Source organism: Porcisia hertigi, chromosome 27 (genome assembly GCF_017918235.1).
Source record: "Porcisia hertigi strain C119 chromosome 27, whole genome shotgun sequence".
Classification (NCBI taxonomy): Eukaryota; Euglenozoa; class Kinetoplastea; order Trypanosomatida; family Trypanosomatidae; genus Porcisia; species Porcisia hertigi.
The window spans coordinates 781,449-804,935 of record NC_090586.1 but is presented as its reverse complement, the minus strand read 5'-3'; the positions used below and the strand labels follow the sequence as shown (position 1 = coordinate 804,935).

The window sequence follows — 23,487 nt, the reverse complement described above, 5'->3', positions numbered from 1 at the left end:
GTCGTGATGCTGTGCCATTTGGCATTGTCTCGTTTTGTGTTTTCATTTCTCAAAGAAAGTCGTGATGCTCACACTTCTACGATTGCGTAGAGGTTTCACTGCGCACATAGATGCGTGTGTGAGTGAGAGAGGGGGGGTTCAAGTTTTGTGTGCTTCCCTCCTCTCGTTGTAGGACATGTGTTCTCGTGTTGGGCGTCGTCTCTCCTAGAAGGCCTCTCTCTTCTCCACTTTTTCGACATTTCTCGGGATGGTGGTCACTTGTCTGTATTTGTGCGTGTGTGTGTGTGTGACACCGCCACCTCTCCCATTCACGAGATGATCTACTGAACAAAGGGGAACTCGTATTCTCTGACATTTCATTACGACGCTTGCGCTCCACCATGTTGCACCTACAGTGACTCTGTTCTTTGTTGCTCAATCATCGCGTTATCCCCTCCCTCCCCGGTTGTGACGTTTATAACTCTTTAAAAACCCGTGTTTGTCTCTCTCTTCTTTGTGTAGACTGTTGCTATGACGCGCATGCTCTACTGCTCTGAACCACAACGCCGGGCGCGGCGGAGCAAAGGAAGGGAGGTGGGAGAGGAGGAGGAGGGGCACGCTCTGCAGCGAATAAACAGCTGGCAGGGGGAGCTGGACGACGTCGCTCCCTATTTTCTTACCCTCTTCCTCCCACAATTGATATGCGATGGGAAGGAGGGGGGTCGCACTGGTGTGACCTTCATGATGCCGAATGTCTGGTGACTGTGGGATGTCTGTGGGCTTTTTCGCCTCACCACATTCGACCCTTCCCCCGAAAAAAAAAGAGAGATTTTCCCTCCTCCTACGGCTTCTTCCTCTCCCCTTTCAAAAAAAAAACAACGATATATATATATATACATATATTTCATGTGCTTGTATCACACTCTCTGTGCGTGTGGCGTCTGGGGGCCCTACTCCCCACTCTCCCTCCTCCGCCCTCTCTCATTGCCCATCAAAGCAATCCCCCGCTCCCCGGGAGCATCACATTTACAGGCAGTGGCTTGCGTTTGTGTGCTCGTGTTTCTCTGTGGCTTTAGGCTGTAACACCAGCGCCTCCATTGTGTTTTCTTTATCATGCTGCGTCGTCGATGCGGCGACGTCCTCGGTGTCACCGCGGCCGCCAAATCGCTTACGGTTTTCTCATTTTGTCCAGCTCAGAGGACGTCGTGCCGTGCACAAAGCAGCAGCAAGAGCGGTGGCGATGGCCGCAGCAGCGGGCATGGCATCCACACCTTCATTCGTGATAATGCTGAACCCACTTCGTCCTTTCCCTCGGCGTCGACATCTGTCGGACGTGACCGAAGGGGCGGTAGTTTGGGTGCGGCTAGTGCTCCACACGGCAGTTACTCTGCGGGCGGCACCGCGCCGCCACCACCGCACACTTCTTCACACACCGCTGGTGTGGAGGGGCCCATGTCAGATTGGGCATCCCGGCTGCAGCGGGAGCTGATGAGCCCAGTGGACCCCCTCGGCGGGCTAGCGCACAAGGACTACTATCGCGACCCAGCAACTGGATATGCACCGCAGTACGCGCCGCGCGACTTTATGCAAGGCGGCAGTATTGCCTACCACCACAGGCAGGGCAGCGAGAGCCCACACGACTCGTACGCTGCAGCCGCGGCGCGCCGCGATTGGCTGGAGCACGACGTGGCAGCAACGGATTTCACTTCCAAGGACGTGCGCGCGACCTCTCGGCAGCTGCGTAGCGACGCCGAGCGCGAGGCATACACGCAGCGTCACATCCCCGCTGATCGCTACCGCAGCGCGTTTCCAGGCAACGCTTCACTTGGGGCGATGGACCAGCTGCGGACTAGTGGGGCGCTAAGCGATGAGAAGATTCATCAACAGGCGACTCTGGATCGATACCGTGCCGCTGCAACGTCGTCGTTGTCCCCCTCCGCTGCTGCTGCTGCCACCGCCGCAGTCCCTGGTGGTGTGTCGTATGCCACTGCCACCGGCCTCAGTGGTGGCGAACTTGTCAATGCGCTAGCGGAGGACTACGCTGCCGCTGCAGATGACAGCATGGATGAGGAGCTGCGCATTGCCCACGGGTTGCGTGCGAAGGAGCGGTTTGACTTCAAGGTTATGCAGCGCTCATCGCGTATTCCTTTCCAGGGATACGATATGGACCGCTTCGCAGCACAGCGTGCAGGGCGTCCACAGGGCGCGCAGCAGCTGCCACCTGCCATTCCGCCTTCCTCCATGGAGGAGGCGGTGAAGAACATGAGGAGCGGTGGGGCGGCACTGCCTGACACGGAGGCTCAGGCCCGCCAGACCTACGCGCAGAACACCACCTCCGATGAGCCAAAGCTGGGCGAGGCGCTGACCGGCGACGTCATCGGTGGTTTGCATGCGCACCGTCAGAGTGCGCAAGATTCCAAGGAACAGGCGCGCAAGCAGCGATTTGGTCTTGGGCGGCAAGGCGCGCTTGTGCAGGATGGCGGCCCGGACCAGCGAACGTTAAAGAAGCACACAAACGATGAGCGGCTACTCGACGCTGTAAAATTTGCCTCTGACGCCTACCGGCGGACAGCGACTGATGAACACGTTGACCCGTACGTGCGGCGCAACACGGAGACCGGTGTCGGGCATCTTCTCACCAACCGCTTTGACATGGCGCGTCGCGAGGACCGCGTTGCGCAAGGGGAGCAGGATTTCACAGAGAGGAATACGATACACTACGGCGTTCCTGTTCAGCAGTCTATTGACGAGTTCGTCTTCGCGCACCGTAACGCTCGCGGTGAGCGTCCGCTGGACTACTTCAAACCCTTTCCCGACTTTCGCGCTCAGCGGCTCTTCCGAATGTACCGCGACGTTGAAGGCTTCTCGCTGTGGAAGCAGCGACCTGAGGCCTTTGAGTGGGAGCTGTTCACCCGCTACCGAGCGCACCACAATCAGCGACGTGAACTGGCGCTGCTGCACGGGCTAGAGCCGGTCGCCAACGAAACGGCGGCTGAGCGGGCGGCGCGAGTTCTAGCACTGGATGAGCTATGCGAGAGGACGCCCTTTGACCCATCCAAGTTGCACCTTAATGATGACGAAGTCAAGATCGATGTTGAGGCGCTACGCAACTGGTTCGGCGTGTATGTGTTGCCCTCTCCAACCATCGTGGAGTCGGTCGTGCGTGCAGAGGGTGGTGCGCTCAATCTGCACCTGCAGCACGTCGCAGATGAGCTAAATACAGCCGATACACGCGAACACATCCTCAGCAGTCGCTACATAAACCGATTGATGTTGTTTGAGGGTTTCCAGCACCGTTGGAACCGCGGCTTCATGAAGGAGGTGGCTGGCAAGGCTCCGGAGCCTGTCATCAGGTACGCTCAGCCACAGGAGGTCCTCAAGTACTTCGACGCCGATGAGCGCGCCATGTACCAGCAGTACGTGAAGCAGGAGTCGGATGTGCAGCTGGAAGAGTGGTCGAAGATGGCGCGCGGCCGTCGCTACATCCGTGAGAAGGAGCAGTACGGTGAAGTGATAGGGCAGGGCTATCGGGTTCCGGTGGTTGATGTGCAGCATCCAGAGACGGGAGCGGTGCTGACTGTGTCGGCGAGGCTTCTGGAGAAGAGCGTGTCAGCCAGTGCAGCCGATAAGGCCCTTGCAGGCAGCGGCAGCGGCAGCGGCAGCAGCAATGCCGCACCGCCTTCGTCGACGGTGCGCATCGATGGTCAGGTGTACCTTGTTTTGTCGGGCAGCGAGCGCGCTGTGACGCCACTGTCTATCCGCCTCGAGTCGGGTGAGTCCATGGAAATGACGGATGAAGTCTTTTCCTCGTACCCGCTGGAGGTGCCGGCGAGTACCAAGTACAATCATGCCTTGGACTACGGTATTGGCGAGTACAGCTACAACCGTGGTAATTACATCGAGACGCAGGATGCGATCTGGGAGAAAGCGACAGCGGATCGAGAAGAGGGGTGGTCGCCAGCGACGCACGCGGATGGTCTTCGCCCAGGCCTGCCGGTGCGCGCGCGTCGGCGACTGGGTGCGGCAGGAGAGAACAGGGACGGGGCCACCATTACCGGCGACTTCCAGAGAGGTCGCATTGTCCAGTACCATCGACAACCTTTCTTCAACCCCGACCCGCGACTCGTGGCAGTGGCTTTCTATCCCAACGGAGTCGTGCAGGAGGTACCGCTAGCCGACGTCATGATCTGGCAGCGCCGCTACCACGGTCCGGAGCGCACGGTCGGTGACGAGTCACGTCGGTACAACCCCTCAGCTCTGCGCCGTTATATTGACGTCACCGATCCGAACAATGAGAAGGTGTCGTCGAGCACGTCTGTCAGCGCAGGCGCTAGCGGGGCCGATGACCACTTCCTGGAGAAGTACGAGCAGCGCCTTGCTAGCAACGCAGCCACTGCCAAGTACCGCACGACAAAGCAAATCACTGAGATTGACCAGTGGAATCACTTTGACACATCACGGGCAGACAATTACCGACCCCTCTCCATCTCGCACCGCCGTGACTATGTCCGCCAAGGCTACTTGCCACGGTACACGCCATGGGAGTGGATCGCTATCCAAGAGGCGGACCAGCCCATCATCCACGAAACGATGCGCACCGACAACATCGGCGTCAGCTACTTCTTTTCTCTTAACCGCTCATGGCGCTACAAGGCCCGCCCACATGGGTACCTGCGCAACTACGAGAACGAGGTGCGTGATATGCTGCAGTTTGTTGACGGCGTAACTCCATGGAAGCAGGCGCAGAAGATCCGCACCTACTGGGAGGTCCGACAGCATCATCCGATGCCGCAGTTCAATCGCCCCGAGGTGGCTATGCACCGCAACAGCGCCGGTCTGCTGCCTTCACACATGTGGGAGACAGACAAGAAGACAGGCAAGGTGCGCGCTGTCAAGGACTCGGTGCGAGATTACCAAACGAAGACGCCACTGCCTAAATGGGTGCAACTTTGATGGTCAGGGCGGTGCTGCGAGGGAGAGCCGTTTTTTTTCTGTTTGAGTGCGCGTGTAATCCGAGTGTGAGTTTTTTTTTTGGGGTCTGCTCTGCGGCGTCACTCCTTTTGGGTTTTATATGGATCACACAGTAAGAGCCATTTCTGATTCAAATGAGAAAAAAATGTTTGTTTTCGAGTGCTCCCTTCTTTCCACTTTTGTGTGTGTGTGTGTGTGTGTGTGTCTGCGGCTACTGGTGGTAGTGATGGCAGGAGAGGGTTGGGTAGGGTGTGGAGATGTGAAGTCGGCGTATGACGACGCAGTTGCACGTGCGTTCGTGTTAATTGTGCAAGGCTGACGTAGCCACTCTACATACATCAACGAAGCAACCCCCCCCCCCCCCCCCCCCAAAAAAAAAAAAAAAAAGTGTGAGTGGGTGTGTGTGCGTGTGGGTAAAGAGGGGCAAGTGATGAGGCGGTCTCTTTGTGCTGTGACTGACGTCTCTCATCACGCATGCATAGTCAGAGTTATGCACTGGCACACTATAGGGTGCAGCGAGAGATGCAACCTGATCAACATGTGCGGCACAGTGAACTGAGATGAGGATGTGTCTCTCTCTCCCCCCCTCCCGTCTTCTGTGCCCCATTCTTTGTATATGGTGTATCCTCTTCGGATCAGTTTATCCGAGTAGCTGAGAGGAGAGGTCCACAAAGGACTTCGCCGGAGGGGAGGAGCGTTGGCAGAGTTTGACATCTCTGTGCTACGCACCGGGTGTCCTGAGCTGTTTTCTTGCCGCCCCCCTCTCTGAGGAGGGGGGAGGAGGGAGACAATCATGTTGTTTCCTATCAAAATTTTCTTTCTCGGGGTGATGCACTGATGCACTCACTCTCCCTTTTTCCCTTTTTTTCCCCTGCGCCCCTGCACCCACGGTGGTTTTATGTGCCCCTTCTTCATCACCCCAGTGTTGGGACTATTTTAGCGGTGCACAGAAGCGTTTATCATGCGTGTCGCCGTCACTGCATGGGTACCCCCTCGATAGTTGACATGCCCATACGCACACCTATCCCTCCCTCCCCTTCCCCGCACACAGAACTTACAGCTACGCTGACATTTCCATAAAGTATACTCATCCACACACACACACACACACACACAAATATTTATTTGTATTCATAGAGGAAGCGGGATAGGGAACCGACGTGAAAAAAAGACGCACGGCGACTCTGTGCGTTCCCAATCCCCCCTTCTGCGTTTTCGGGTACGCATATATATATATATTCGTTATTATTTCCCCCGGAACCGCCGTGTGAGGCACTGTACAGTGTGTGTGCGTCCGGCACTCCTGCAACACAGCAGATCCTCCTGTCGGGCCGGCAGGGGCAACCCGTCGGTTGTGTATGTGTATGTGTGTGTGTTCACACTTGTGTGCGCAGAATGTCCGAGAACACCTTCAAAATTCTCCTCACAACTGACAATCACCTCGGCTTCGCTGAGCGCGATCCCAGACGAGGCGATGACAGTTTTACTACTTTCGAGGAAGTCCTGCGCGCTGCGCGCACTGAGCACGACGTGGACGCGATGCTTCTCGGTGGCGATCTTTTCCATGAAAACAAGCCCAGTCTGGGCTGCCTTGTCCGCGCCTGTTCACTTTTTCGCAAATACGTGTTTGGAAACAAGGCCGTTCCATTCTCGCTGCTGAGCGATCCAGCACAAAATTTTCCCTCACACGCGCTGCCCATGGCCAACTTCCAAGACCCGAATATCAATCTCGCTTTGCCAGTGTTTGCCATCCATGGTAACCACGATGACCCTGTTGGCGGCACCTCTTCGCTTGACCTGCTCGCCACAAACGGTTACATCAACTATTTTGGTCACGTTACCTCCTTGGACGACATCATTCTCGAACCTGTTTTGCTGCGCAAGGGGAGCACCTTTATCGCCCTCTACGGCCTTGGTAACGTGCGCGACGAGCGACTACATCGCTGCTTCCGGCTGAAGAAGGTTCATTTTGTGTACCCGAAGCCCGTTCCGGGCCGCAAGTGGTTCAACATACTCTTGCTGCATCAGAACCGTGGGGTACGCGGCGTCGGTAGCAAAAATGGCATAATGGAGGGAATGCTTGCCGGCTTCGGCATGGATCTCGTCATTTGGGGAAACGAGCACGAACAACTCATGGTGCCGCAGCCTGCGGACGGCTTCGATGTCGTGCAGCCCGGCAGCACGATCATGACGTCGCTCTCCGCACAAGAGTGTAACCCTAAGCAATACGGCATCCTTGAGGTGCGGGGCACGTCGTACCGCCTCACTCCGTACACGCTGCGCAGCGTGCGCCCTGTTGTGCGGCGCACAGTGGCACTGCGGCAGGATTTGCCCGATGGCCGAACGCTTGACGCGGTGGAGACCTTTTTGCATAGTGTGATGAACGACATGATCGGCGAGGCCGAAGAGCAGATCAGCCACATACCCGATGATGTCCTCACTTTTCACCCGAACCTCAAGTACCCGCTTATTCTCTTGGCTGTGGACTTCACCGATGTGACGTCTGCGCCGTACCCTCAGCCCAACTTCAATCGGTTCGGCCAGCAGTACATCGACGTCGTCGCGAACCCAGGCGAGCTTTTACGGCCAGTAAAACCAAAGCTGGAACGGCGGATGGGCGCCGCCACCCTGGGCACGGTGCTCGGGTCCGACAGCGCTGCTGCAAGCGGCGGCCTCATCGTCCCGACAGGGCCACAGCTTCACACGCTCGACATTCGGGTAAGGATTGCCGATGTCTTCAATCACAACCTAAAAAAAGCCTGCACGCTTCTCTCCGAGGCGGAGCTGAGCGCCGCAGTATACGCTTTTGCGGAAAAGGGTGAGCGGAATGCGATTGATGAGCGGTTAATGGAGTTGCTGCACACTTCGCAGAAATCGGTGTGGCGCCGGCTGGAGAACGGCGCGAACGACTCCATCTTGAAACCGGACCGCGTTGTAGAGGAGGTTTTCACACACAAGCGGCACGTGAACGAGCGCTACGCGCGGGCTGCTCAGCTGGAGGGCGCACAGCAGCAGCAGCAGAATGACGACGCTGAAGAAAATGAGCACGATGACGTCGCAGGCGAGCGCCGAGACCGGGGCGGCGCTGCTTCGCCATCGCTGCATCAGCTGGAGTGCAGACACCAGCTCGATGATTTCGATATGGTGCGTGTCACCGCTCCCCGCGCAGCTCCCAACACCGGCGATAAGGGCTGCATTGAGAATGAAAACCGATCCAGTGGGCGCTGTGGGCTGACGTCCGTCTCGGGACTCATACAACGCGCCATCGAGCAAGGAAACGAGGGAGGCGCGAACGCATCGGGCGGGGCCACGGGTCGGCGAGCCCCACAGCGCCGCGGTGTCGTCGTCGAGGCTGACACCGACGACGACACCGAGGAGCTTCCCGATGACGGGCTGGGTCGAATGCCGATTGACAGCATCGTTGCGCAGGCAGTGCAGCAGGTGCACCCACCCTCAAAACGAACGCGAAGCGCACACATCTCCGATGTGGAAGCTCTTTCGATGCAGCACGATGAATCAAAGTGCCGCGTTGGTAGTGCCGGCCCCCATGAAGGCGGCGCCATTCACGTCGTGGACGCCGACGACGGAGTCGACGACGATCACAACACGGGGGGCGTGTTGTCTAGGCACAGTCATGCTCGCATGGAGGCGGGGGACTCGGCGCAGACCGCAGCTCCCGCCAAGAGGCAGCAGCGCACCAACAGCGCGCGACGCCGTACCAGCAGTGGTACTACATCTCGTCGAGCAGCACCCTCGGCTCCCAACGCTGCCCCACTAAATGCAGCGCCGGGGACTGCAAGTGGGGTGGGGCCTTCTCTGACTCTTGTGGCACACAAAGGAACTTCGACTGCCTTATCATTTGGCAACAAACCGGCTTTCCACAGTGACGGAGGCCGGGCGCAGGGGGTGTCCTCGGCTACCGTAGCCCCCGGTAGTGTTGTTGGCACGTCGAGGGGGGCCATGCTCAATGTTTTGTCCAAGTGGACCGATGGATCTGCACCGCAGTCGAAGCCGCACACATGAGCTCGCATGGACATGTTGAACATATATGTACGCGTGTGTGTGTGTGTGTGTGTGTGTGTGCATATGAGGGCGCATGTGTGCCTGTCTTGTTTTCTTTCTGCACTTTTTTTTTGGGGAGGTGGAGAGAGAGGGGAGGGGGGGGAGGTGGAGAGAGGGAGGGAGGGGGGGGGGGCAATCTCCCCAGCGCCACACCTTTTTTTTGTCCGTCTCTAAATGGAGTGGTAAAGGGGCACATGTGTTCTTTCAGTGCGTCTCTGTTTTGTTTAAGCGCTATTTTATGCAGATGCTCACTGCCCTGTTCTCGCTTTTCGCCTCTCGTCAGCTTCGAGTGGCCAGACAATCTACCGTCACACCGCAATGATATACCTCTGTCCCCCCTCCCCCACAGGCGTATCTTTTCAGTCTATTGGCTTAGCGTGGGAAGGGGATAGAGGGGAGGGGAGGGAACAAAAGCGAAGAGCTGAGGGAGCATCGATCTATGCAACCCATCGCGCATGGCATTTACTTGGTGGGTGGGTGGGTGGGGGGGGGGGCGGTACTTCTGTCTCCTCCGGCGGACCTCTTCGCCGCTTGTCTCTGTCTCGTTTTTTTTTGTAGTGACGCTCTCCATTTTTTTTCTCTTTCTTGATGCCCCCTCTGTTCCCCCGCGCGCGCCTTCTACTCATTCGTCGCACTGGAAGCTGCCAGATCATCTGACCGGGTTGGGGGCTGCTATCGTCCGAGGCCTTGTATCCCCCAGCTCATAGCAATCGTCACCTTGTTTTAGTGCTTGATTTCCCTCTTTCACTCACCCGTATCTGGTGCGTGTATGTGCGTCTCTATGCGTTTGCTTCTGTGCATTCATAGGGTGCGAGGTGCGAAGTAGCTCAAGAGGTCCAGTGGTGTCAGGATGTGTCCCAGGCTACTCACATCTGCATCAGCCGTGGTGTGTGTATCGCTGACGTCAACTGTGAGTCGCCGAGGTGGCAACTCTTACTTGCGGGGTGCTGCTCGCACGCCGCGCGCAACTGCGAACAACCAAGCTGCTGTGCCGCCGCCTTTCTTGGACGGATGCTTTCAGTGTGCCCACGACAGCGAGGGTTCCGCCAGGAGCAGTCTCATCAACTGCGTTTCCTTGATGTCTGCTTCGAGAGGATACAGCTCGCCAGCTTTCCGTCGCAGCTGTTCACGTTCAGCAGCATCGTCTATCGTGCTGAGTTTATCTTTCCCCTCCTGCTATGCTGGCTCAGCGACAGCTGCACGAACGCTCCGTCGTGGCTTCTACTCAGGCCTGGATGAGTCGCGCGTGCATCGTCTGCGGCGCTCTGGCATGACCTTTAACCGTCCCCGAGGCCGCGATATGTTCTCCGCGGCGTTTGAGAGTCGTCTGCGCATTGTGCCGCTGACGCAGATGTCTGACCTCTACGGCCCCATTGACATCTCGCTTCTTACTGCAGTCAACGCCGAGGATCCGACGAGCAGCAAGGGAAACGTTCTAGAGCACAAGAAGTACATGGCAGGCGACGCACTCATGCGTAAGGTGGTGGAGAGAAAGCAGCGAGCCGAGGCGACGCTGCACGAGAAACGCGACTGGCACGTACTGGTAGTGGACCCCATCGAGCCGCGCATGGCTGGGGCATCTGTGCCGTTTCCCAGTGCGCATCCAGCGTATTACCTCGACTGGGTTGCCGCGGAGGGCAAGCCACCGCCGTCCTCTTGTGTGCTGGAGCGTCGTCTCACCGCAGAATTTGGACTTCCCTTAGCAAACGCAGAGGCAGATGTGGCTGATGCCGGCACTGGGGCTGCAGTTGCTGCTCACACCCCCACAGATGCCACCGACAGCATCGTCGCCAGCGTTGACTCACCCGAGACACACGCATTTTTCTACACCCCGGCCAACCGCCGCCACCTGCAACAGAATGGCGATACGACCCTCTTGTCTGCCTCGCAGGTGCGGCAGACGACGCTGAGCATACCGAATCCGCTTTCTACCTCAGCTCAGCCGCTCCCGTCTTCGAGTCACACCATTCGCCAGCACATCCATACGGCTGTTTGCATAGACCCCGACATAAGCCACGGCCGCTTCCAGCGTGAGGAGGCGCAGGTGGAGATGATATCGGCCTATCGAAATATCCTCTACGAGGCAGCTGAGTTGGGGCACACGTTGTCGGCATCCTCCTCTGCCGGTGGCAGCTTGCAGAGGACGATGGCAACGCAGCGCAAGGGGCCATTCGTCGCAGATGTGGTGCGTGTGCCTGCGCTGTGCCACTATTCCTGTGGCCAGCGTTTTCTGCACGAGTTGGGAAAGCTGAACCAGCAGTCTGTCATCAAGGGGTTCCATCGTCTGAGCAACGAGGCGAAGGAGCTCCTCATAATGAACCGCAGCTTCACGGTGGAGATTTACGTACCACCAATGTTGTTGGGGCAGTTCGAGCACGCCTTTCTCGAGGAACCGTGGGAGGTGCCACTTTCTACGCTGAATCCCGGCCGCACGGCGCTGTACCCCGGTCTGGCGCCGCCGCCAGCCTTGCTACAGTACGATGGGTGGATCGGCAAGCGACCGGAGCTGGTGGAGGGCATTGCAACGAAAGGAAGAAGTCTCTTGCGTGGGGGAAAAGTGGGCTTGGACGGGCAGCTGATTGAAGAGCGTGAGGTATTGGCGAGCCTTCGCGTATTTGGCGCCCTCGAGGAACAGCAGAAGATGCTAGAGGGGGAGCGGAAGACAGCGGCGGAGCAGCTCGGCGCGCCGCTACAGCCGACCTACGCACCTCTGCTCGCTGGCTTACAGACAGAGGCAGAGCACCATCCCGGCGACGAGGTCGCTGAAAATCCTTTCAGGAGCTGCGTCAATGATGCCCCTGCAGCTGTGGCAGCGACCACGACAGAGAACGTCAAGTGAGTGCACATCTCAGGACTCAGGTAGTATGTGTCTTTTCCTTCGCCTCCAGGGCGTTGTATATCCCCGTTGCGGATGCCCCGCTTCACCAGTCCTAGGCGGGGTTCCGTACACTCGCCCTTTCCCTTGTGAGTTTTTTTGTATCGCCCGCCTTTGCTGTGGTCCCATAAAATGGGACTTACAACGCAGTTTGATTGTGACAGCGGCAGATGTGTGTGTGTGTGTGTGTCTGCGTGTATCGGGTTATATGCAGAAAGAGAGAGAGTGCACCAGAAAAGAAAACCCGAAAAGCTGAAGGGACGAGGCACCAGAATGTCAACAGAGGGGGCTTGGGGAGGGGGGTGGGGTGGGGGGCGGAGGCGCTGCTACACAGATGCCCCCCTCCCCTTCCCCCCGATGTCACCGAGGCAATCACTAACTTATGCTCAATAGCACAGTCATCACTCACACAACACGTCCCCTCCCTCCCCGCTTCCCCCACACACACACATACACCGATTGCTCAGCAAACAAGATTGTGATCATCTGCGTCGAAATCACTGAAGACAGCGCAAGTGCGAGAGCAGCAGCAGCAGCAGCACCAACAACAAAAAAACGAGCAACAGAGGGAAACCATATAAGAAGACGGATACACAGTCATTTGTTTTCAATATTTATTTATGAGCACACCTAGGTGCCATAATTCTTACCAACTTGCCACAGTCCAAGTGATCCCCGCCAAGGCCGCGAGAGTGCGTGCACATACGCGGAATCGTTTTTTTTTCCTTTTGGAAAGAAGAGGGGCAAAATAAAAACCAAAAAAAAAGGTGGTGAGAAGAGAGAAGAGATAACAACTATATTTTAAACACAATGCCCTCTCGACGCAGCGCGCCTGTGAGTTTTGCCAAGCCGGGCTGCCTCCCGTTTGGTGCGGTGCAGGGCTACGCCCCAGGCGGTATCCCGGCGTACAGCAACAACCACGATCACTTTTTCTCCGGCGAGCGGAGCATCGCAAGTAACGTCTTCTACGGCTTCAAGTACCAATGTGTCGAGTTCGCGCGTCGCTGGATGCTGGAGCGCAAAGGTCTGATGCTGCCCGATGTGAACTGGGCTTGCAACATTTTCGAGTTGAATAAGGTGCGGGACGCTGCTACAGGGGAAGACTTTGCGGTGCTGCGGGTGCGAAACGGTACTGAGACAAAGCCGGAGACCGACGCGCTAATCATCTACCCCTCCACCGATGAGAGTCCCACTGGCCACGTTGGCGTCATCACCGCAGTGGGCGATGACTACGTGTGTATTGCCGACCAGAACTATCTCTTTCATAAGTGGGAGTCTTCCTATGCGTGCAAACTGAGACTGGAACACAAGGCCGGCATCTGGACTGTAATTGATGACCACGACGCGGGGAAGATCGAGATCCCCCTCGGATGGGTGACCTTTCCTGGCCGCGAGAGCCGCTTGGAGGGGGAGCCACCGGTGGTGCTGCACCCGTCGCTTCATTTCACTCCGCCACCGAAACCGTATTTGTTGCGCCGTAGCTTTGTGCCCAAGGAGACAAAAGCGAACTGGCTCGACATGAACGACCCGGCGGAGCGGCTGTTTGTGGAGGAATTCGGCATGGACGTCAGCCGCTCCCGCCTGGATGAGACGGCCGTCAGCTACTACGAGGTGAATCATGAGTTCCACTTGCGGTGCATCGAGTACGGAACGCAGCTGCACGCCATCTTTATGGAGGCGACTGCGCAAGTGATCGAGAGCGATGAGAAGCTGCGTCTCTTCTGCATCCCAGAAGAGTTTTGGCCTCGCATCCGCCACTCGTGGAAGTACCAGCAGACGTATGTTTCTGGTCGCTTCGATTTCGCCTTTAACAACGAGACGCGTGAAATCAAGTGCTTTGAGTACAATGCCGACAGCGCATCAACGCTGCTGGAGTGCGGCCGCATCCAGCAGAAGTGGGCCGAGTCCGTGGGTCTAAACCAGCAACAGGGTACACGTGGCTCCGGTTTCGCAGTGGAGCGCAACCTCAAGATGGCCTGGTCTTCCAGCGGGGCGACTGGCCGCGTCCACTTCTGCGTCGACGAGGAAAAAGAGGAGCAGTACACCGCCCTGTACTGCATGCAGGCCGCTGAGGCGGTTGGGCTGGACTGCAAACTCTGTGTTCTCTTCGACGAGTTTCATTTTGATGAGGAGGGACACATCGTGGATCGCGACGGCCTGCGCGTGCGCAATGTGTGGAAAACATGGATGTGGGAGTCAGCCATCACTGACTACTACGCTGCCCGTGCAGAGCGCGGCACGGGGTGGAAGCCGCGCCCGACGGAAAAGGTCCGCCTGTGCGATTTGCTTCTGGGGGATGATTGGGATATCCTCTATTTTGAACCGATCTGGAAGATCATCCCGAGCAACAAGGCAATCCTGCCTATGATTTTCCACAACCACCCGGAACACCCCGCCATCCTGAAGGCCGAATACAATTTGACCGACGAGCTGCGCAAGTGTGGGTACGCCAAAAAGCCCATTGTCGGCCGCGTTGGCCGCAACGTGACCATTGCTGGGGCCAATGGCGAGGTGCACGCTGAGTCGGGCGGAAACTACGGTGAGCGAAACATGATTTATCAGCAGTTGTTTCCACTGACGAAGCATGACGGCTACTACCCTATCATAGGTGGCTGGATGATCGGCGACGCCTTCAGCGGCACCGGCATCCGCGAGGATAAGTCAATCATAACGGGCCTCGATAGCCCCTTCGCGGCCATTCGTATCAAGACAGACAACATCCCACATCCCGTGACGCATGAAGACCTCGACAAGATGGCTGAGGATGAGTAGCAACAACAGCAACCGTCTTGTAGTCGACCTATGGGCGACCGACACAAGCTTCACAGAGAAGCCCAAATGGGGATGCCCCGATATTATCTCTATATATATAGTTATCTGTATATATGAGTTCGTTGCGCTTTCTGTGGGAGGGGAAGGGGGCGGGCGGGCGGGCGTCACAGAGCAGCCCCACGGTTTGAAGGGAGCTGTCGGTCCGTGCCGCGCCACGACGCGATGTTTTGCTCTACTTGAGACTGGAGGATCTGGGTGCGGTAGGTCTGCACTTACCCACACTCATTATCTCTCCCGATGGCTGTTGGGCGACTCAAATTTATTTCGTTATATATATATATATATATATTTATATATATGTATACATATTGCGCGCCGCCTTCTTTTTTTCTCTTTTCTTGGGTTTTGTCATATATATTTTTTTTGATTACAGTTTATACCAGTCGTTTGCTTTTATAGTCGCAGGCTCCGATAAGAATCCTCCACACAAATATCTACGTGACCCCCCCCCCCCCCGGCCCCCAACCTCCTGCCTCCTACCTCCTACCTCCTGCCTCCCACCACCCCCCCAAAAAGCGAACGGTCACCGCTTGGGGATGATGGGGTTCCCTGCGTGTTGCAACACACACACATACACACACACACACACTAACTGGCAACACTTGGGCATTTTTGTTTCCGGGTCATTTGAGGTGGTGGTTCCTGGAGGGAGCACGAGATGAGAGGATACGGCTCGAAGAGGAAAGAGCGCGCGCGAGTAAACCGATGACGTTTGTCGATATGTGTGTGTGCGTGTGTCTCTTTAGAGGGTGTGTGTGTGTGTGTGGGGGGGGGGGGATGCGATGGATGAGTGGGATAGGCTTGTACATGCCGCTTACATTGGCTCTGAGTATTGCTGTCTTTTCTGGCCAAGTTACATCCCGTTAGAGAGTGTGCAGTCATGAATGCGTATGCGGTCACATCTATTTTGACTGTGTGTGTGTGTGTGTGTGTGTGCACTTGTAGATGTGTGTGTGTGGGTGTGTGCGTATTCCTATACAAGAGATGTTTATTTGGGCCCCCAAAAAGAAAAAGAAGAGATTCAGGCCATCGTGGTGCGGCAACCGAGTCACAGCGGGTGTGCTAGATGAGCTGACGAAGCCACCGGGTTCACAGAACAGGAACGCACAGGCGTAGCTACAATATGCTGCTATCCCCCCTCTCTCTCACCCGTTTTAACTTCTCTTTGCTCATCCACCCCCCCGGCCCGGCCCGTCCCGTCCCGTCCCTCGTACTTTGTGTGTTGACGGACGCGCGCCCGCGTGTGTGTGTGTGTGTGTGTATTACCTGACTATGTGTTGATATTTTAGTGATACTTGCATGTGTGTGTGTGTGTGTGTGCAAACCGTGTATTTGTGTGTGTCTTGTCCAGACCTTAGTCATAGCTTCCACTCATTGGATGTGAACCCTCGCCCACTTCCTATGTGTGGTCTGGAGAGAGGCACCGTTAGGACGTATTGACACCTAGACACAGACACACATTTTTTTTTTAGAGAAACGGCTGAGATCGTCCAAGAAAGAGGCATGTCTAGTCATACCAATGCGGATTCATTGGAAGCAGCTTTCACTAGACGTGCGACGATGTCGCCCCAGCGCCGGCATGCAGCGCAATATCACCCTCGTAACTCTCCTGCGCGCATACCTTACACTTCGTTTGCGCAGCGGACGGCGGAGGCGACGTTTTACGGAACAGCGCCGCTTTTAGCACATATTTCGCGCAGCGGGGACGAAGGAGGAGTCAGCAGGCACGAGAAGCAGTTCTCGTGCCGGCCACAGAGATCACACACAAGGACTGGCTGCTCATCGGCATTACAGCGGCACCAACACCATCACCATGACTCTTCTGCTCATCGCAGAACTGATGTCTCCCCCTTGTGGTGCAGGGAGAGGTTATTAGCTTCCGCATCACCAGCTCCTGTCCCCGAAGCTTCCGCTGCGCGCCGCGTTCAGCGTGGATCTCGCTACCAGGCCCACGGTTCACATGGCACGGCAAGGGTGTCAAGGAAGCAACTGCCGCCCCCTGGCAGGCAGGCGACTTTGGCGCTGAGATCACGGCGAGGGGAGGCCGATTGCGCGGTGGTGGAGGAAAGGCTCTACGAGGAACGCTTCGCTCGTCACCACCGCAGTCGGCAGCCGCCAACGTCAGTATCAGCGTTGTCTAGTCCACCCACAAAGGCGGCTATCCCCACAGTTGACATCACACACCAAGGGGAACCGTCTTGGTGGCCGCTCTCATCGCTTCGGACCACCTCACGCGTGCAGCGACTCTTGTGCAAGCTTGAGGCAGAGGCCCAAAGAGCGGGCTGCCCTGCAACAGGGGTTGCTGATGGTGATAGGAGCACTGTAGACTTATACCGGGCGCTCTTCTTGCAGGCGCTAGCAGACGGTGCCACCTGGGAGAGCCGTGCGCGTACCCTTGAGGCCCGCGCACATGCCTCTGCCAAGCGTGAGGCCCGCCTTACACAACAGCTGCGGCACGCACGGCGGAACGTGAAACTACTTGCGGCATATGTGGAGGGGGCGATGCGTATGATGGATGCTTTAAACCAAAGGACCGTCTCCGGCACCAGCGCGTCGACTCCGACCAAAATGACAGCGCTGGGTAGCACTTCGTCGATGCCGTCAGGTGCGCCGGCTGAGACAGTGGCCACGTCGACAGCAGTTGATGTGGGATCACCTTGTCCAGGGCGTCCCACGCCAGGAAACGCTGTGAGTAAGCTTATACAAAGCTCCCTGAGACGCTCGCTGAACCTCGTCTGCGGCCCCAGCGGCAGTGACAGTCGACATCGGGATGACGACACAGATGCCGAGAAATCCTCTATCGCCACGAGTGATGTCGCTGTGCAGAGGATGGGTGGACGGCCACACGCGATAGCCGCCCAAGGTCTTGGGGGTGGGCGCGCGTCCCCACATTCTCACGCGGAATCAGCCGCTTTCGTACACAGGGTTGCGGATACGCGGCGGACACAACAATTCAAAGATGGTGAAGTGGGCTATCTCGGCACTGGTGTGCACGCCCAATACCCTGTGAGGAGGACGGCGTGTGGGAGCCAAGACAAGGGAAAAGCAGTGAGAGAACCATCTTGCTGTGGCACTGACGAGCTCATCGCGCACACGCCATCGAGGCCGGAGCTGTCGGCAGAGGTGGTGCAAGCGTCTGAAAAACCACATCGCGAGTCTGCGACTTTGCACTCCCACACCGGCATTGCAGCACCAGTTGATACAGATGTGGAGGGCACCGCATCTGACCCTGCCACGTCGATATCGTCGCTTCACCCATCGCTTGGTCATGCCATCAATAGCCCCACGTCCCTGGGCACCGAGTCAGCTGTGCACGAAAGCGCTTCCTCCAATGGCTCTGCTGCCGCTCTTCGAGCTGAAACCACATCTGCTGTTCACAGTCTACTGGAGCTCCTCCGTAGTAGAGACGCATCGAGAGGGGCGACATCAACACAAGCTGGGTGCTGCGCTGCATCGGCCTTTGGTTCAGTTTCTAAGCAGCCGTCGCAGATCGCTGCTACGCGCTACAGTGTGGACTACGAGGTTACGGTTGCCGGGGCGACTCAAAGTTATAGCCCCCGCGAGGCCGCACATCCAAGACCCGCGATGCCGGCTATGACATTATCGTCTTTCTCTTCGGCAGCCTCTCAACTGCTAGGAGGGAGCCCTGAACAGCAGCGTGAGGCCAATATTTCTCCTGCTGCATCACTTTCATTGTTGGCGTCCTCGTCTCCGTCGTCGCTCTGTGACTCCGGCCCGCTCATACCACTTCCACCTTTGCTGCCTCGCGGCGTTAAAGGTGGGGGCGGTGGTGGTACGCCCCCGGTCCACAAAAAAGCCGGTAATGCTGTGCCAATCAGTTCATCGGAGCTCATGAGCACGCTGTCGCCTTCTCCATCTTGTAGACCTCAGCGGTCTTCCACACGTCATATTGACCCTCATGACCGCGACGACTGTGCGCAGACGCACTCCAATGGCGACTCCGAGCACCTGTCGAGCGGTTGGGAGTCCTTTGAGGCTTTGAATTCGGCTCACGACTCTGATATGGCCCCACTGCCCTCACCCAAGAGAGAAGTGGAGGGGGGAGGAGCGCCTGCTGCACATCACACGAGCGAAACGCGCAGCCGTGACGCGAGTGGCGACAATATCATGAGCCCGAGAAAGGAGTTGTTTGGGAGCGACGACTACGCAAAGTGGCGTGCGCAGTTGGAGTCGCATCTGAACAGCAGATGCGTCTCGGATATATGATGTTTCAGCGTGCGCTCTCCCGCTTCCCCCCCCCCTTCCCCTCCCTCTCTCTCTCTCCGTGTGTGTCTCGGCGGTGGGGGGGGAAGCGGGAGGCCTGCGAGACGACTTTTGGGAACGCATGCCTCACAAATAAGTGTCGGTGCATTTTTCTTCTTTGCCCCTCTTTGGGGGAGGGGGGGGGACGGTTTTTTTTGTTGCATGTTTGTGTATGTGTGTGTCTGCTCGTCCTCTATGTAAGAAGGGGGGCTGGCGACATCAAAGGTTAGATAGATTATCAGCACGTATGCAAGGACAACCCCATGAAAGCACATGAATAGACTGACACACACACACGTACACACATACAAGTGTTCAGAGAAGCATGTCGACACCCGTGCAATGCTCTGCGATAGCGTCATACCTTTCCCTCTCACCTATTTTTTTCTCTTTATGCCCCTCCTTTCTCTCACTCGTTCTTTTTTTTTTCACATGCGTGCACCAGAGAACTTTGCATACACGCGCTCGTCAAGCTGAACAGGACGCCACCCCGTCACCACCTCACCTCCCCACATTTAATCCACCGTTCACCCCCCAGCGCTTCTATTTGTAGGAGGAAGAAGAGAGAAACGACACACCCACCCACCTACGCACGCACGCACACAGAAGTACACCTCCGGGTTCGAGAAGTGTATAGAACACACGCAATTTAGTTCAAGCGCGTCTTCTTCCCCCCGGGCGCGAGTGTGGCTGGCGCGTCGTTCCCGTCTTCCATACACACTTTAGTGGGGGGTCACCTCCTCAATAGGAGCTCTCTGCTTGCCCCACCTCTGTCTCTCTGTCTGTCCGTCCTCTTCCATATAGAGGCATATCAACATTTGTGGTTTGGCCCCCGCACCACCAGCGGGGGAGAAAATGACCGCCGCCGTCTCGCTCTTCGAGCGCAACAAGCGTGTCTACCTCGAGGAAGAGTCGAAGTTGGAGAGTCTCGTGCGCAGCGATCAGTTTCTTCGCGCATACCAGTCGTGGCTCGATCAGAGCATCTCACAGCTAGACTTCCAGTATGAGCGATGTGAACAGCAACTGTCGGAGCTCCAGCAGCACGTGGCAGCGCCGAAGGGCGACTTCTGGAACAGCAAGGCTGTCATTGAGCACTGCAATCTGCACTTGGCGGAGGGTCGGCTTCTGCGCCGCAGTAAGGAGCTGGAGGGGAACCAGCACGCGGATCTGCCGGCCGTGATTCAGCTCGTGTCGACGCTTCAGCAGACCAAGTCGAGCTCTTTCATCACCCCGAGGCAGCGTCGCTTCATTGAAGAGTCTGAGGCGCAGTTGAAGTCGGTCATCTTCGAGCCGCGTGACCTCTCCTTCATCACAAACGCGCTGCAAACAAAACTCATCGACGATGGTAACACGCGCGGCTTTTTTAGCGACTTGACCACCTTCCAAAACACAATCGACGAGCTTTCCCCGGATATCGATCAGTGCGAGCAGTTGCTGGAGGCGAGCATTGCAAATGGCGAGATGGGCCTCGCCGAGGACATCTCATCCCGCCAGCTCGACGTGTACGAGCACATTTTGCGCCTCATCACCGACCAATACCCAATCATTTCCAACTACTACACCGAGTCACACAACAGCGAGCGGCGGCGGCGGTGGGCCATATTTCGCATGGTGTCCGGCAACATCACCGCCGTCATCGAAGCGAAGCACCGCCTGATTGAGACCTGCGAGGAGGACCTGCTCAAGATACAGGAGCAGATGGCCAACTACAACTGTGATGATGGACAGCAGCGCAAGCGCTACGAGGCCGATCGCACGGAGTCAGACGAGTTCCTGCAGCAGAATAAAGAGAAGCAGCAGAGCGTCTGGAATCGAATCTTCAGTCTTTTCCAGGAACTGCAGACTTGCTCTAGTGAACTGACGACTTTGGCCCAGAAACGGCGCAAGGAGGTGGAGCGGCGGCTTCAGATGGAGGAGCGCGAGGCAGGACGGCGCAGCGGGCATGAGAGTTTTCTGCAGGCTGCTATGGAGCATGCACAGAAGCTGCAGGACACAATCGACAACGCAGCCTCTGCGCGTGACATTGCGATGTCGCTCAACGACTTTGTGCTGGATGGCTGCGACAACATTGCCTCCAAGTACGATAAGCAGCAGCACGCTCTCGGGGAGATGCTGCGGCTCGTGCAGCAGCATCACTTTACACGCTTCTCTGACTACTACATTGCCGCTAGCCGTTATCTCTACCGCAAAGAGAGACGGCTGCAGAAGATTGACGAGGAAATGCAGGCAAGCAAAATGCAGCGTGAGCTTTTCTCTGACACCCTCAATCCACAAGCAAAGGAGTACGCGGAGGCGGAACAGCGGCTGTCGATACAGCGGCAGAAGTTAGCGCAGGAGGTGATGCACATCCGGCAGAAGCTGGAGCGGGCCGAGTGGGCCGTCACACCGACTTTGCGGTCACTTGACTTTGCTGGCATCACGTACGTGCACCCACGCCTTATTGTAGAGAAGATGAACCTCAATCGCTGGAGTACTGTGCTAGACTACCGCACCATCGTCGTCACCGAGGCGGACGGCGCAGCCGCTGTTGTGCGCGAGGCAGCGGCCATTGAGACGCTACGGAGCGAGCTAGAGGCAGAGAAGATGTCGACGCACAACCGGCATCAACACCAGAAGCAGCTGCGCAGCGTGGACGTTGGCGGCGCGACTGCACCGAGCACGCGGCAGAGTGAGCTACATGCAGCCAGTGCCGCGGGCATCAGGTCAACTGTCACTGGTACGGCTGCGGTGAAACCCTCCGCGCTGAGCTTCGTTGAGCGCGTGCACGCGATGGTGAGGCAGGACAGCTTTCGTTTTGATAAAGAGAGCGTAACTGGCGCATCTTCGTCCTTGAAGGGCGTGCCCGACGCGGTGGGCCATGCGGCGTCCCTTTCTCGGCCGGTAGGCAACTCAACGACCAGCGTGGTGAGCGATGGCGGCGTCGTCGCTGAGACAAGTGCCGCTACTGCTGCCCCGGCTGCACCACTCCCGACCCACATGGAGGGGGCAACGTTCCAGGCGCTCTTCGACTACCGCGCCCGTGCGCCTGATGAGCTGACATTTGAGGCCGGGCAGCAAATCGTCTGTATTAGCCGCGCCTCGGAGGAGGGCTGGTTTAAAGGGGTATGCAACCAGCGCACCGGCTTATTCCCTATTAACTACGTCCAGCCGGTATGCGACGCATCCGCAACGCGGTGAGAGCCCGGAGGACAAGACGACAGAGGGGTTGTGGTGCGTGGGTCAAGGACGACAGCATTCCCGGAGGAGGGGGAGGGAGACGGGCAACAGGGAAGGGTGATGCACAGGCCCTATGTCCAGGCACACACTTGAGGTTTACCTGCGTACGTGCGCATGAGTGTCACCTTCCCCCCTCCCTCCCTCCCCCCTCTCCCTGTTTGTGTGTGCTTGTCTTGTCTCTTCATCTTCACAATCCCGTCGTTACTCTATGGAGTGCCCATCTGTCTTTGTTAGGTGCCTCTCTCTGGTCGGTACTCGCCTGTTGGTGTTTCAGTTCTCTGGCGTATATTCCAGCGAGGCTTTCTTGCTGTTCTCCCCCTCCCCTTCTCCCCCTCCCTCCCCCCCTCTCCCCCTTCTCCCCCTCTCTTCCTCTCAGATTTCTCAGAGGCACACACGCACCTTGTGTTTTTGTTCTATCCATGTACAATAGCGAAGTTTATTAGGATTATTATTTTCCCCACCCGTGGGGGGGGGGGGTTCCCCTGTTTTCAATTTGGTCTCTCAGTTTTCGACGCTCGCATTCTTGCTTCCTCCTCCCTACGTCACCGCCATGACTGGTGCTTTCCAATCACCACCGCCGCCCCCTCCCCTCCCTCCCTCCTCCCCTCCCCTCCCCTCCCCTATTTTTCTCCTCCTCTTTCTCCCCGTGTTTTGCGGTGTCACATTCTGTCGTAGTGTCCCATCCTATACATTTCTCTCTCTCTCTCCCCCTCGGCCACTCCCCCATTTTCTGATGCGTGAATGTTTTTCTCTGATGATGATGAGCAGCACGCCGCAAACAAACAAACCAAAAGGCCCGAGTTTATCTTCAATGGTAAAAGAGGAGGAGAAAAAAAACGAATGAAAACAGGGGGAGAAAAAAAAAGAGAGTCACAGGCATGCTCAACGATCACGATGCAATATGCAGGTGCCCCCCTCCCTCTCCTAAAAAAAGGGAAAATATTGTAATCTGCGATGACGACAACCACTGGCTCTGCGTATAGGATTTATTATGTACACACACACACACACAGTAAGGGGGGGGTTACCGCTACGGATCCTCTCCAATGGTATCAAGAGAGAAGAAAAAAAAGACAGTTTGACTATACGGTGTAGCCCACGTACGTTTTAATTCTGAAGAGTAGTGCATCGGTGTCTGTGTGTGTGTGTGTGTCTGATGAACACACTAACACCCTAGACTATTTCCCAAATGTACACCCTTACACACATATGTGTCACATGGACACACGCCCACACCCACCCACACACACACGTGCGCGCGCCTTCAGGCCAAGAGGCTGAAGCCATTT

The 23,487-nt window shown here is 56.9% G+C and overlaps 6 protein-coding genes across 6 annotated transcripts; all 6 read left to right on the top strand.

The window, feature by feature from the left end:
- Positions 1-1,092: 1,092 nt before the first annotated feature.
- JKF63_03367 (uncharacterized protein) lies at positions 1,093-4,932 on the top strand (the record flags this gene model as incomplete). The annotated part of the gene is made up of 1 exon (XM_067899371.1): positions 1,093-4,932. One exon carries the CDS (start codon positions 1,093-1,095, stop codon positions 4,930-4,932), a length of 3,840 nt encoding a protein of 1,279 aa, XP_067756161.1.
- Positions 4,933-6,345: 1,413 nt separating this feature from the next.
- On the top strand, positions 6,346-8,973 carry JKF63_03366 (uncharacterized protein; the record flags this gene model as incomplete). The annotated part of the gene is made up of 1 exon (XM_067899370.1): positions 6,346-8,973. The coding sequence occupies one exon, from the start codon at positions 6,346-6,348 to the stop codon at positions 8,971-8,973; it is 2,628 nt and encodes an 875-aa protein (XP_067756160.1).
- An 889-nt stretch (positions 8,974-9,862) lies between these two features.
- On the top strand, positions 9,863-11,851 carry JKF63_03365 (uncharacterized protein; the record flags this gene model as incomplete). Its single annotated transcript, XM_067899369.1, has 2 exons — positions 9,863-10,781; positions 10,818-11,851. The coding sequence occupies 2 exons, from the start codon at positions 9,863-9,865 to the stop codon at positions 11,849-11,851; spliced, it is 1,953 nt and encodes a 650-aa protein (XP_067756159.1).
- Positions 11,852-12,697: 846 nt separating this feature from the next.
- Positions 12,698-14,659, top strand: JKF63_03364 (uncharacterized protein; the record flags this gene model as incomplete). The annotated part of the gene is made up of 1 exon (XM_067899368.1): positions 12,698-14,659. One exon carries the CDS (start codon positions 12,698-12,700, stop codon positions 14,657-14,659), a length of 1,962 nt encoding a protein of 653 aa, XP_067756158.1.
- Positions 14,660-16,222: 1,563 nt separating this feature from the next.
- Positions 16,223-18,946, top strand: JKF63_03363 (uncharacterized protein; the record flags this gene model as incomplete). Its single annotated transcript, XM_067899367.1, has 1 exon — positions 16,223-18,946. The coding sequence occupies one exon, from the start codon at positions 16,223-16,225 to the stop codon at positions 18,944-18,946; it is 2,724 nt and encodes a 907-aa protein (XP_067756157.1).
- Positions 18,947-19,837: 891 nt separating this feature from the next.
- JKF63_03362 (uncharacterized protein) lies at positions 19,838-22,159 on the top strand (the record flags this gene model as incomplete). The annotated part of the gene is made up of 1 exon (XM_067899366.1): positions 19,838-22,159. One exon carries the CDS (start codon positions 19,838-19,840, stop codon positions 22,157-22,159), a length of 2,322 nt encoding a protein of 773 aa, XP_067756156.1.
- Positions 22,160-23,487: the final 1,328 nt, after the last annotated feature.